The sequence below is a fragment of the Notothenia rossii genome (genome assembly GCF_949606895.1).
Source record: "Notothenia rossii genome assembly, chromosome: 7".
Taxonomy (NCBI): Eukaryota; Metazoa; Chordata; class Actinopteri; order Perciformes; family Nototheniidae; genus Notothenia; species Notothenia rossii.
The window spans coordinates 29,787,526-29,802,877 of NC_136905.1; the positions used below are offsets into that span (position 1 = coordinate 29,787,526).

A 15,352-nucleotide genomic window follows, 5' to 3' on the forward strand; every position below is an offset into this window, starting at 1 on the left:
TTTAGAGACTTGTGGATGCGAAATCCCAATGTCAAGTCCAAGTCCAACGCAGACTGCATGCACAGCATTAGAAAATCGGGCCTTCAAAATAAAAGTTTGACTTTTTCGCAAAAAAAAAAAGAAAAAAAAGAATTCAAATTTATTTTTATTTTTTCTTCACTCACACATCCGCGACCCACTCGAAACGGGTCTGCGACCCACTTTTGGGTCGCGACCCACCAGTTGAGAACCACTGCCATAAAGAATGATCGATAAACTGCTTTCCAATTGCCAGAAGACACGTTGGTCCCTCTCTTTCCAGGCCACTGGAAAACAGGGTTGTGGTAGTTAGGGTTAGTTGAATTTGTGGCTACATGTGGATTTTTCCCATTGCCGGTATCGGGTTGGCCTTTACTGTTTCTTTTGTCTTCTGTTTCAAGTCACCTGAAAACAGGGTTAGGTTTACTTAGGGTTGTAGTTTGTGTTTACATGCAGATTTTCTAAACGAAGAAAACACACTAAAGAGTGTTGATAGACCAGTAGACAAGTTTGCCTTTCTATTTATTTTATTCTTGATGTTCAACGTCAGTGGAAAACAGGGTGAGTAAACAGTACTAGATATTGTCAGTGCCTTATCCGTAATTCTTTTTTTCATCAGAAACTTTTTATATCTGTCCCTCTGTTTTTCACTCTGAAATCATAGTTGATGATTTCTTGGAAGACTAACAAAGACAGTTTTGATTCATTTTCTTCCGGTCATCTTTGAGTGATGCTGTTTTGATAACCGGTGAGGTAAAATACTGTTTCTCTCATTGGAGTCTGGTAGCTTTGAGGACAGCAGCACATCGCATAGCGCCAGAAAAAGGTTGGTCCATAACAGTGGATCAGAAATAGAGCCGATTAGTACCCATGAATTAATCCTGATTGTAACCTTTCCCACTAAGGACAGTAGCCAGATGTTCATTTTTTTGTCCATTGGGAAACGGGCTTTAGAGGAAAACCAAGAAGAAAGGCAGAGTCTTAAACTATGCTCAAAACCAATTTGGTTTGAAACAACTGGCCAACTGAGTGAAAACCAACCATTTTTGGCTTCCTCAAAGAGTAAAACTATTACTAGCAGATGACAGCAAGCACAGCTAATGCTTGGATGGCAAAACAGACAGGTTAAGCAAAGGCCACTGTGTGCAAATACAAGCAGACATGCACATTACAAAACAGGAAGGCGCCTCTCTGAGCCATCTATCTGTGATGGATGGTGAACAATAAAGTTTGCACTGAGGTAAACCTTTTTGGACACTTCTGCTCTACATATAAATAAAAGACAACAATTCTGAAATCCCACGTAACCTCTGACAGGCAACAGGTGATTTAACGAAAAGCTATACAAATGCAGTTATAAATCGTATCACATGAAGGTGCGCTGCCAAATTCTCACTCAGACGGCTGCAACCCACAGAAGTATGATTGTTTCAATATGCTCATATTTTTTCGATCTGTGCCATTTTTAGAACCAGTGACATCTTGAGCCTCCGTGGCAGCATACGTTTCTAATTCTAAATCAATCACAGTGGGCTTATCGGATGGCTGAGTTACTTCACCATAAACCTACTGGTAATGAGCCATTCAAAGAGTTTTAATCTGTCTCCTTTCATATCTCAATCACAAAGTGGTGTATTTCACTCATAGCCTTTGGTGTTTGCTATATTCAGTTATGCTTTACCAGTTCAGTGAAAATGAGCTTTCGATTTCTCACAGTCTTGAACCATCCATACACACTATATGTCAGAAGTTCTTTATCTTCCTCTTTGTTTGCTTTTGATAAACACTTTGATTGTTGGGTTCTATAGTGCTATTCCTCCACTACAGCTAAATAAATACTACACCACGCAATCAAACTGAACTGTGTAATTAGGATAACTGGAAGCACCAGTTTGCTGCTTTTGTTTGCTGCACTGCATCATTTTAACATCAATCTCTCAATCAGACCTTGCGGCATCCTTTTCATATTCTGTTAAAAAAAAGTACACACTGTGTTAAAGGGATAGTTTGGAATGGTTAAAGTGGGGTTGTACGAGGTGCTTATCCATACTAATTGTTCTACTTACTCTATTGCGGTTGGCACTCCCCGAGCTTGGGCAAAAACAGAAAGCACCATACCATTACTGAAGCAAAGTATTTTAATGTTGTGGATGAGGGTGGCAGCAATACATATTTTGCCCCCCAAAAAAATACGTATCATTGGTAAATCAGATTTTTTTTTTTTTTTTTAATGGAGTTAGGTGGAGTTTATTGCTTTTGTTTCTTTTTTTATCGGACATGCATTTACCCTAGGCGGCTATAATTCACGTGGTTCGTGTCCCTGTATTCAGTAGTATACAGTTGCAAGAAAAAGTATGTGAACCCTTTGGAATTACCTGGATATCTGCATACTGTAAGTAGGTCATAAAATGGAGGAAGCCACTGCTGTCCAGAAAGAACATTGCTGAACTTTTGAAGTTTGCAAAAGAGCACCTGGATGTTCCGGCAAAATATTCTGTGGACAGATGAAACCAAAGTTGAGTTGTTTGGAAGGAACACACAACACTATGTGTGGAGAAAAAAAGGCACAGCACACCAACATCAAAACCTCATCCCAACTGTGAAGTATGGTGGAGGGAGCATCATGGTTTGGGGCTGCTTTTCTGCCTCAGGGCCTGGACAGATTGCCATCATCGACGGAAATATGAATTCTCAAGTTTATCAAGACATTTTGCTGGAGAACTTAAGGCCATCTGTCCACCAATTGAAGCTCAACAGAAGATGGGTGATGCAACAGGACAACGACCCAAAGCACAGAAGTCAATCAACAACAGAATGGCTTCAACAGAAGAAAATACGCCTTCTGGAGTGGCCCAGTCAGAGTCCTGACCTCAACCCAATTGAGATGCTGTGGCATGAGCTCAAGAGAGCGATTCACACCAGACATCCCAAGAATATTGCTGAACTGAAACAGTTTTGTAAAGAGGAATGGTCCAAAATTCCTCCTGACCGTTGTGCAGGTCTGATATGCAACTATAGGAAACGTTTGGTTGAGTTTATTGCTGCCAAAGGAGAGTCAACCAGTTATTAAATCCAAGGGTTCACATACTTTTTCCACCCTGCACCGTGAATGTTTACATGGTGTGTTCAATAAAAACATAAAAACATATAATTGTTTGTGTGGTTTTAGCTTAAGCAGACTGTGTTTGTCTATTGTTGTGACTTAGATGAAGATCAGAACACATTTTATGACCAATTTATGCAGAAATCCATGTAGTTCCAAAGGGTTCACATACTTTTTCTTGCAACTGTATACTACTAGTATAACTCAATGTTTCTCAAAAATCGTGATTGGCTGACTGCCAACTACTTTACACTGACTATGGATAAGTAACTAACATCTTTACTTCCAACATTCTAGAATATTCCTTTAATGTGCGAGTGCACTTTTGGTAGTCAGGTTAGTGATCCTGTGATTCTGGACACCAAATGGTCCCAATGTATATTTAAGGTTCACAAGATTATTTGAATATATTTATATATACAATGTGTACAATGTGTTACAGACTCTTTATTTACTTTGACACTTTTGTATATTCACTTAAAAAAACGACTACTTTATTTATGAATAACGTGGTGCTAACTTTTGATTTACTATGTACTGTAGGTATTGCTAATTCTTTTTGCTTTTGCCTTTTATCTGTACCTTGCTGCTTAAGGCTTTTTGATTCTGATTGTGTCGGATAAGAAAAGGTAAACCTGTCACTCTGTCAAAATAAATGAAGTTCATTGTTACTGGACTGTTCCAATTGTGTTATTGTTTGCAATGCAGTCAGACTGCACAGTGATTACAGAGCAGTCAGTACTGAGGGCACTGGAGAGCAGCTCCTACCCTGTAAACACCACCCCCTCATCCTCCCTGGGGACCGACCTCGAGCGAGCACACCCGCGGCCTCTTGGGCCTGGGAGGAAATGAGAGGAGGAGGAGGAGAGGGAAGTGGCAGGCTCACAAAGAGAGACAGAGTGAGGTGATATAGGGAGAGGCACAGTACACCATGCGAGATCAAAGACAAAAGGTTATGCACCCGTGGCCAAAACAAGCACATCAGTGGTGGGGCTTTCAGTAAAAGTTGTTGTCTTTAAATTTCTAATTTGGGATACTGGTGATTTATTGGTCGAGCCAGGATCACAGCATGTCTATAGTTTGGCTGTTTTTCGAGTGATTTTAATTTAAACTAATTCTCAACTCTCAATTCTTTGGCAACATGTCAGATTCAGATGACAACAAAGAGCCATCAACCATGTGCTCTGAGAAGTGAGGCACATTAGAGACTCACAGCTCCACTTTGACTCTCCACATGAGGCGCAGAGAGTACAGTATGTCATTCTGATTTCTCCAGGCAGCTCCAGCTCTCTTATCCAACTGAGCCAGGAGCCCCTTGTCTAAAAACAGCAGCAGACATATCGATCAGAAATCTCTTCAGTGACATCAGAGCACTCACTGTTTACACTCCATGCTTTATTTCTTCTTTTCTCTTCAGCTCTCCTGAAGAGGAATTTTATAACTTATTTGGCATCTCTTCTCGGGCCCCTTATGTGCTGTTGAATCAAGTTTCAAATATGGTCATGAACACGATTCCACACAGTATATTAGTGTCAATGTCCATCTTTGTCACCTCTGTCCAACAACTTATCATTGTCTTCTTTCCTCTCATTTCCCTCTCTTTTCAAATCAACTGCTTCTTGCTTTCTTGTTTTCCATGACTTCCATGAAGGGCATCCCCAGATATTCATTGCAGGCTGAATAACCATCTTAAAGAACATAACGGATAAAGATGGGGCAGGCTGTGGGTTGCCTGAGGCCTTAGACATATACAGTTTTTAAAAAATAATAATATTTCTCTCCTTCTACCTGCGTAAACTGCAAAAAAAACTGTTATTACTTTTTTTGGCGAATCTTCATTACACAAAGCAACAATGTACTGCACTAATTGAAGAGATTACATCATCATTTTTCAAACACGGTTACAAAGTAACCAGAGTTTGAAAATACGCAAGGTGTCTTAAAAAAAGTTTAAGAGACCCAAAACGTTATTTCTGTGCGGATAAGAGGACAAAACTAAGAGTAAAATATACGTTTGATAAAAGAATAAAGTGTATAGGTGTAAACAGGTCCTGAGAGGCAAGACCCAGGGCAACAAATACAAAAGCAAAGGGCCACTATTTGTTAAGCTTGTTGCTTTGAGGTAACGATTAAACTTTCTCAGACGACTTCTCAAGGATTTGATACAGATCCTCAGCTCAACAGAATGTTAAAAAAAGAATCAACCTGTAACTATAAAAGTCAGAAAGACAAAGAATCTTACCAGTGGAAATATATCTATCTATCAACTGTATTTAATGGCGTCATTGTTCACCTCAGCTGTGTGAGGAGATGATTGGCTTGTTTTCACCGTAGCACACAGCTGCTGCAGGGCAGTTGTAAAACCTCAGCTCTCAGGGTAAACTGTGGCTCTGCAGCCCTATCTCTTTCACTCTTCCTTTTTTTCTCCTTCTTCTTCTCCCCATCTCCTCTGTCAGTGGTGGAGACTGAGTGGTTCCACATGGGAAAGCCCAGAGCTTCACACATCAGCCTAGCTGCGGGGATGAAATATGCTGTCTGTACATATCATCACATCATTAGGCCCAAAGGGATGCCTGCGATGGATTAGAAGCTGTCTACCTGCGAGGCTTAGATGAATTTATGAAGCACTTTATCATGATGAAGCATTAGTGGAACACTTTGTCTCTTTCCATTTGTGTTTATCTGTGGGAATAATGATTGTGTCTCGCTCAGTCTCTTCATCTTTATTTCCCTCTCCCCGCGTGTCATATGTGTGTGCGTTCTGACCCCTGAACCCTCCCTTTTTTTGACGCTGTTGGTTATCAGCGGAAGATAAGTGACGCTGTCTGAGCATCTCTCCGTCCAGCCGTTTGAGTCGTGCGTGGGAGGCAGCAAATGGTCCATTAAGTGTTTCTGCTGAGGCCGAGAGAAGATTTGATATAGTGGGGAAACAAAAGTCATATGCAGCAGGAAATTCAATTGTATATCTCCAGCAAGTTTAAGCTTTCTTTTGGCTTCACAACTAAATCACATGATCACAGTTCAGATGAGGTTTGACTCTGAGTCTGTCTTGCAGCCAGTGCACAGATTTGATGCTAGTGTTTAAATGAAGGAGGTTTTATGACTCGTACTTACTTCCTCAAAGAGTCTAGGAGCCACAATAGAAGGAAGCTACCTCCTCTTTCTCACAAACCCAATGTGCTACTTTAGAAGGTAAGCGTAGGAAACACCCCCCTCTGCTACAGTGTGAAGGTCCTTGACCCCAACATAGCCGCGGTTTATTCATGTAGTGAAAGTGAGAGGAAGGTACCCCTCCACTGCTTTGGTATCAAGAGACTCCAAGTGAGAACAGGAAGCTGGCAGGAAGCCTCCGTTACAACCTGGAGTTCAAAGGTCGTGTTTTGGATGATCAGCTGAGGGAAGCCAGGGGAAGGCAAAGTCACTCCCTGCCAGGTCATTGCCAGTCAGGCCTGATTCAGCTGAAGGAGATCATGTTACGTGAGCAGGAACCTCCAAGTGGCTCTCAGGACTCGTGGCTCCGCATCTCACACACCACAGGGCATCCTCTGTTCTCTGAGGAAGCCTGGCTGTAATACAACCTCAGTGCAAAGCGCTCTCCTCTAACAATGCTAACTAAATCTCCAGTGGAGGTCAGGTTTACACTGAACTCTCAGAGTAGTCAAATTAAATCATAAAGCCAATGCATGGATGACTGAAAAATATGGAAGGCCAAAGTTGCACTACCTTAACTTCTTCTCATCATACAATGCAAATCACAACGCGTCTTTGCAAGATCGGTTTTCGAATTTCTTGCAGCTCTTCATATGGGTGTGGTGTTTTTCTCGTTGTTTAGAATGAGTCAAAGAAGGATCCATGCAAGTGTTGAGCAGATCCAAGTGACAGCCAGGGTTGGGAGGGTTACTTTGTAAATGTAATTAGAATACGGAATACATGGCTCTGAAAGTAATCAGAATACAGAAGTTACGTGTCTTAAAAAGTATTCAGATTACTTTTAGAATACTTTTGGAATACTTTCTTTTTCCATAACAGATGGGTATGTTTTGGTGAACAGGAGACACGTATTTTACTGTTTTAATGGCTTATCAAGAACTCAAACACGACATCTTGGTGTCATTCTGGACAGCTCCCTCTCATCTGCACCCCACATAAAAAACATCCCCCGGATTGCATTCTTTTTACTGACTTAAAACCTTTCCTTAGAATTGTAAGGTGTCCGTGGGTGCTTTGAAAGGCGCCTCTAAATAGAATGAATTATCATTATTATTTATTATTATTATCTGAAACGATGTAATAACTTTTTTAACTTTTTCCAGTCACTTGCCCCATGCATTCAGCAGCAGCAGGCCATTCACTTTGACTTTATCCCGTTATGAAATGTCATCATTTCGACAATAAAGAAATGCAACATAAACGTTATCTTGCACATTTTATCGTACCATCTCCGTTTCTAACTTTCAATATATTTTAAAAGAGATCTCTCTCTCTCATCTGCGTGCGGGGGCGGGGCCTCACAGACATGCTGCATCTCTCTCTCTCTCTCTCTCTCTCTCTTCACAAGTTCCTCCCTTATTTATTTCGATAAGACCACTGAAATTAGGTCAACTCTACGGTAACAAAAGTTGAGTCAACTTTTGCTGCAACAACTATTTACCTTGCAATTTGCATCAAAAGGGAGGCCAGAATGTCACCTGTGTAATTTCTCAGAGTATTACATTTCTGTTTCGAAGGAATTATTACCTGCTGTGCAATGTTTTTGTGTATGTTAACCCTTGTGATCTAGACTTTCTAGAGTACATTGTATATTCCCACCAGTACCTGTAGCGACATGCCCACAATTACTCAGCCCCTCATGTTATTTCAAAGCTGTGCTATTTTTGGTCTGGGCTTTCTGTTTTAGAAAACCTGTCACATAATGAACAAATTGTTGCTCCATCTCTGCATATTTGGTGGAATAAGCAGTTTGTATAGGTTGACCTGCACTGTATTGTTAATGTAAGCACTTACACAGGCAGCATGTGTACTGGAGCACCACCCCCTCTAGCAGGTAGAAGAAAATCAGTTCTTATGCATCACACGTTCCAGACAGTTTATTTAATTAATGTTGACATTCATTCAGCCAGCAGTCATACAAGATGTAGATGTGGGGGGTGTTTAGCTGCCAAGACACACTGGTTTGCCTTTTACAATGGAGCTGATGTGTCCATTACACTGGTGAATATGTCTGGCATCATACAGTCATATTTTCGTGTCCCTCTCACACCTGTCTGAGATCCCTCAGCAGCCCTGCCCTGACTATAAGTCCTGACAGGTCCTGACTGCGCTTCAATGATTACACTTGCACTACGGCTACTAAAGGTTGTCATTCTGTTTCACTAAGGCTAGCAGGGCACAGCTATTTTTTCTTTTCTTTTTTATCAGGGGAATATTTTGAGCTAAATTTTCCGCTGTTTTTTGTTTATTCATGATGTGTCCTACAAGTAACAGCTTGCCATTATTAACCTGGGCAACTGACACAAGTTTCCAACGCTCCTCAAAGGGATGCCAGGCCACAGAGAGTTCATTTCTGTACATATCTAACAATAAACATATTATCATATAACATAATACTGCAATTGCGTATAGAGATCAGGAAAGTTGAAAATAATCATCTGGCAGGATTTTTTTTAAACACTGCAACCCACTTTCCAGGACTTAGTTTACAAGAGGAGATATTGTTATATACCCTTGCCTGTTTATATTATGCAACTGGTTGAATTATTGGAGCAAAATTCCACTCTGGACAAAATGTTCCCCAGCATGTCTTCCCATAATTCTGCATTGTTGTGGTGATCTAGTCACTTCATGGAAGGTGAGGCAGATCAAATGGAAAGCTGAAAAATAGGCATTGGCAGAAGTGTGACACAAGATCTTTTCTCAATGTTAATTGTTTTTTCTGAGCTATAGCCAAACATCTAACTGGTAGAAATATAGCATATGCACATTTATTGATGTATTCATTACCTGTTTATCTGTCAGTCAAGTTTCATCAACTGTTCTTTTCAAATGTCTTAGTTTCCAAGAAGTTAGCAGGCAAATAGTGCCACAAGCTACCCCATTAAACAGCTATAAATAGCAGCTTGGTGTTGTCTTGTGGTGTAACAGTTGGCCACATCCTGTTTCTGAGATTCACACATTGCTGACAGAACACATCGAAGAAAAACACCGGGGCCAGAGTTCTTCCTTTCTCTTTATCACTCTTTTCTTCAGAATGGAACATCGTCGGGCCTGCCAATGGAAAATATTAGATGGTTAAAGGCAGCAAAATAACACTACAGTTGATATGTGGGCGACGGAGACGTCACTATTTTTTTAGAAAGTGACTGAAAAGAGAAAAATAAAAGGTACATTTGTGGCTTTTTGCTGCCAAACAGTTGGGTTTTCCCTTCTTTGAAATTTCCTGCAGCCGTTTTCTCACAAACAGAAAAGAGCAGCGACATTCAAGTTTGATCATCTAATTGTTAAATGTGCTTACACTTCCTTTATGCCCTGCGATGGCAGAGCTAAAAATAACCTCGGCGTGTAAATGCCTGTTTATCCCAGAGTGGAATCGAGTTGAAAACATCCCGCAGTGTTGGCACAGGTGGGATCTTTCCAATGGGAGTTCCTCCTGCTTAGGGAGGGGAGTCCCAACCTGTGTGTGTGTGTGTGTGTGTGTGTGTGTGTGTGTGTGTGTGTGTGTGTGTGTGTGTGTGTGTGTGTGTGTGTGTGTGTGTGTGTGTGTGTGTGTGTGTGTGTGTGTGTGTGTGTGTGTGTGTGTGTGTGTGTGTGTGTGTGTGTGTGGCCTACTTTTTTATAAAGTAAAGTCTTTATTCCCAATATATAACAACAATCTCTTCTTTTTCCATTTCTTCTTCGTTAGTACCAATTGATTTATGATATTCCCCAATTTTTGCTCTCTTCTAATTTCACAAATGGTGGTTAGGTCTCTTACGAAGATAAAAAAAACATCTTGTTTTCACAGTTCAACGCAAAAAAATACATTTAAAATTTGAAGAAAAAAATGTTTATCATATAATACATATTTTAAAGTAATCATCACAATGACATACCATTGGGCCAATCAAGACTATATAAACCCTTGGGATAGTATAAAGTGTTTGAGAGGCCTTACCTATGCTAATAATACAAATAATTGGACGCACACCACCAATATTTGATTGAGTGGGATTCAACAATAAGGTTAAATGTACATTTTGTAATAGTTTTTTCTCCACTCAATCAATTTGTATGTTATAAAAGTGTTTTTTATGTCATTCCTGTTAATAGCGCATTGTTGATTCCCATAATAGAGTTGGGTTGTTGTTTTTTCTCAGTGATGTTTTGGTCTCGATCACCAAACAGTATCTGGTGATAACACACTGCAGGCCCACTCTGGGCCTCAGAGTGGGTGGACTTCCTGTCTCGGCTCCTTACATTGGGGATGGTGGTTCAACCCGACTTTCTCTCTCATTCTCTCTGTCTACATCAGCCCACTTTATCGCAGTAAGCTCTGGGACTGAGGAGCTTCTTGTTTGCGTTGAGCTTCAGGGCTCGGGGTCCTCGCCATCTTCACAGTCACTTCCCTCTGTTTTGCCAAAGAACACAGAGCAGATAAAGACAGGGGACTTCTGTGTCTGCCCGACTGTGGGAAAGGCGCGGGCACAGGAACTAGTGCAGGAAGGACAGGACGATGACTTCAAAACAGAGATATGTGCACAGGGCCGATACCAGTTTTAAAGGCTGGTAATGACAGTGATATGTTTGGATTGCAGCTACTGACATCCACTATTTTTCTACAACCACATCAAACCAAGTTTGGTAAATTGTCAGTTGCCCTTATTTTTCAGCCTACAGTTCAGTCAATGTTTTCTCCATCAAGTAAGAAAAATGCCCATATGTTGTAAAGGCTAAATTCTAAAACTAACATAACACTACTCATCTAGTAGGGTTAGGGTTTTTAGAAGTTAAGCTGGCCAGAAGTATACAATGTAATTAAAATAGACCCCACCTTTTAACAGAGGCAACATCGAAGTGATAAGAACATGATTGTCCTATACAATAATCTAATATGTATGATTCTGAAATGAGTCAACTGCCTAATGGGTACTTTTAGTTTTGGTACTTTTGGTTTAATTTTATACTGATACTGAACATATCTAAGTACTTCTTCCACCTCTGGGGTCATCGCAGAACTTTGAGGTTAGGGTTGTGCAACATGTACTGTCTTTCTTCAATACAATGCCACGTTCATCCAGTTTTCCTATGTCTTAACTTGTTAATGCTATTTATTTAGTAAATAAAGCTGTTGTAAAAAAAACTTTTATTGTCGCACATAGTGTATCTGCAATGGGAGTTCTTAGATCCGCGGTTGTCTTTTCCTAAGTCCTTAAGAATTCTCCTTCACATCTTTCCATGACCTCATGACGTTTTACATCGAAGTCAAGGGGAAAGTGGTCGCTAACAGACATAGGACGTCATTTTTCGATTATTCAACCGAAACCTCTGGAGTTCCGAGGCCCACATTTCCTGGTTGTAAATACGGCCTTGGCAGGGAATATAAACTGACAAGCTTTTATCACAAGTCTCTGTACCTTCCAGGTCACATCTCTTCATTACATTTAATAATAGTATTTGAATAGCCTCCATTGACATCTATTGTGACTAGTTAATAATGATTCCAAATGTCTCTTTTCTCTCTACAGTTAACGAGATCATCAGGAACGACCTCTCCAGCATTTCCGTGCACACTCATGCATAGATTCCAAGAACTCATCTGCAGCAGCACAAACACAAAAACAGCAGCATCAACAAAATGAGGACCAAAAACAACCTAGAGATCCAGATGATGAAGAATAAAGTTCTGACGAGGACCTCCCAACTGACCATCATCGCCTTCAGCTCCTCCTAACTCTAAGACTTGCTGCATTTTCTCATTGACAATCACTGGCAAGCTCCATTTGAATAAACAAATAAATGTTATATTTACAAAAAGGGAAGTGATATCAGGGGCAAAGTATCCGACTACACTTGCCTTAATACACAGCAGATGTTATTTAGTGGACCAAACAGCTCAATGAAACTGAATTACTTCTATCGTTGACAAAATGACAATCCTTAATTTGTGTGTGAACTGGATGCTAATGCATGGACAAAGCTAATGGGACAAATAAGTGTCACGCTACATCACTTTGGCTCATTTGTCTGTGCAGTCAATCTGTTACAACCGAATTGGTGCCTTACTGCAGGAATATTGACAGCAAATATTAGCAACAGTCACACAAATGCAAATGGTTCATTGTGACCCAATTGGACATTTTTATATGACCGTTTTATATCATTTCAATGATTTGTTTACAGGGAAACAGAATAAAAAAAGGCTGGAAAAGATGTAGGGAGTATGTGAATAGATTAGTATTTTTTCTCGCTTCCTCATTTATTATCTCATTGTTCATTTATACTGAATGTTATTGTATGATATTCTTTTGTATAAACATGTATTTGAAAAAACGTATGCCTTATGCTTATATCATGCTGTTAAGCTTTTTTCTTTTGTTCCATTTGTTTCCATATAATGTGTACCATTTCTACTACCCTGCATTATGCTTTTCACCTTAGTGCCTATTTGTATTTGTTTTTATCATCCTGCCCAAGTCTTCCGCTCCTCCCATATGACATGACGATGCACAGACAATCAGAGAAATATATAGTACATATCCTATGACAACAGTTCCTGGTTGCAGAGGCTTATGAAGGCAGGTATAATCCTCCCCGAGCTATAAGATAGTTGAACAATGGTATGCTTACCTGCTGAATTTCAATGAGAATACTCCTGGACAATATATTTGAACATCTTGCACTGCAGGTTTCGCACGTAAATATGCAGAATAATGTAAGTCTTCAGCAGGCTCAGTTTAACTCATGGGTGATTCCACTGAGAAGATGGCAGGACTGTTACTTACAGCTGGCAATAATTGATGTGAGTAAACCAAAGGATTTTAACTTTGGTGAAATTATTGTCCAAGTTTTTCTTTTTTTCCGTCAAAGCATTGAGTGGTTCCCATGTACAAAAAAACATTATGCACTTTACCATAGAAACTGGCTTCCAGACCAAACATAGTTTCCACTGTCGCTTCACAAACTTACCTTCGTTGACTTTTTTTCCACACAGCTGCAGTCTTTTTCCATGTTATCGGTCTTTCTGAGCATGCACATTGTACCTCAAGTCGAGGATCATTTAGCTGACAGTAGCTTACAATATAGCTTCCTAATACATTTTTGGACATATAGTATATAGCATGACTAAACTGTATAAATAAGGTTTCTATTTTGTGCCTTACTCTTTTTCTTGGTTGATTGTTGCAACTCTATAATGCTTTTCTGTGTAGGCACAAGGTGAAACATATTTCTCTTTAATATGAAATATTTATGAAAAAGGAAATGTGTTTAAAGTGCATTTAATATGTTCTAAACAATGAATTAATAAATGGCATAATGTTGACCATACATAACCTAAGTTGTCAGTTATTGTTGTTGTATTTTGTTTTATCATTACTGATTTAGTGAGCCTTTTCAAAATGCTTTTGGAAAAATACATTAACCATTCAATGGTTTCTGGATCCTGGGGGGTACATTTATTTGATTGTAAAAATGGGTGTAATAACAATGTTATTACAGGGAAATATCGGGTTAGTATTGGTGTTATATGGGTTGAATATGAGTCTAATAACAGTGGAATATAGCTGTAATTAACAGTCTAACATGGGTATAATACGGGTGTAATACGGATGTAATAATTGTGTAACATGGGTGCAATTAGGGTGTAATACCAGTGTAATATGTGTGTTAATAACAGTGTAACATGGATGTCATGGATAGAGTCATTTTGTTTTAATACGGGTGTAATATTGGTGATAAGGAGGAATAGGGGTGTATTAATTTGTAATATATGTGTAATGTAGAAAATAACATTCAATTCATTTTCCAAAATATTAAATGCCCATTTAAGGGTTGAAAAAAAAAAATGTGCACATTGAAATTACTACTATAGACTTGAATCGATTTATTTTAGAAAATACAATTTTGCTAAAAAAAATAGTCTTACATTTGGTATAGATTCTGCCTTTTTTTCTTATTTTTCCCCTCTAAAAGCATTCTTTGACTATTACATGTATGGCCCATATGGCTATGCTTTAGATTTAGGCTTTGTCTTTGACTTGTCTGTGTGATATCCGTGTGTTATACGGCCTGACCTTATTAAACCTTTGACTGTTCCAACCTGCACCTATCCCTCCTAAAACCTGAAATGGAGACAGTTGGACATTGACAAGAGGATGGAAAAATACAGTTTTGTTAACCGCTAGTTCACCACACTGTTATTGGAATGAATATTTACTTTGATTTATTACAATTTAAATTGTCACAAAATAGTGCTCGGCGTACATTCTTCCTACGCCATTGCCAGCAAGATGGCACTTAATCTATCAAAAGATGGTATTTGGTCTTCCCCTTATGTTTGAAATAAAAACAACCCTACACTTAGCAGGATAAGAAGCAACAAGCTGCTGATATGCCAAGTACAAGCAGGGGCCTGTGTTTTTTCCAGTGAGTATTGTTAGTGGTGGGTAGTTAAGAGTAAAACAGCACCTCGCCATGGGAGCTTTGCCACGCTCCTGTGTACCACCTGCCAGTCCTCCAGACTTTTTCCACCCAGCAAAGTTATGAAGCGCCCATCCCCATAGTGACAGAAGGCAGGCCTAGGCGGCGCTCCCCTGTACGGACCTGGTAAGCCCAAAATAGCCCCACTATTTACAGATGCAGTCACGCCCCTTTTTCCTGGCACCCTGTCCTTTTTACCTTACTCTTCATCTGATGCCGGCATACCCTTTGACACAGCTGAGAGATGACTCCGGGCCGTAGTTTCCATGAAGCAGCAGTCAAGCAGGGAGGCTAACTAAATCAGTAGAATATCCATGATCTGAAAACAAATGGAGCTTCAAAACCTATAGACCTAAACTGTTGAAAGGTCTGTATCTGATGACCAGATGATGACATTTTCTTGTGAATATACTTTGTGGAGTTCAATCTTTTTACATCATTGCATTATATTTTTTACCGGTTCAAACACTGAACTGCTTTCTTTAACATTGAATGCTACCAAGGTTCATCTGCTCAACTTTAGAGAATATAAACTAACATTTTAAAGTTTTTAATTTA

The 15,352-nt window shown here is 39.7% G+C and overlaps 2 protein-coding genes across 2 annotated transcripts in view; one reads left to right on the forward strand and one right to left on the reverse strand.

Moving 5' to 3' along the window:
• Positions 1 to 13,647, forward strand: part of LOC307046550 (nuclear factor of activated T-cells, cytoplasmic 1-like) — a 64,827-nt gene extending 51,180 nt beyond the window's left edge. The window contains exon 10 of the mRNA XM_079692945.1: positions 11,842 to 13,647. Coding sequence (XP_079549071.1) covers positions 11,842 to 11,897 — 56 coding nt within the window. The 3' untranslated portion in view covers positions 11,898 to 13,647. The remainder of the gene's footprint in view (positions 1 to 11,841) is intronic.
• Positions 1 to 15,352, reverse strand: part of LOC307047616 (uncharacterized protein) — a 309,906-nt gene that overhangs the window by 255,231 nt on the left and 39,323 nt on the right. The window lies entirely within an intron of this gene.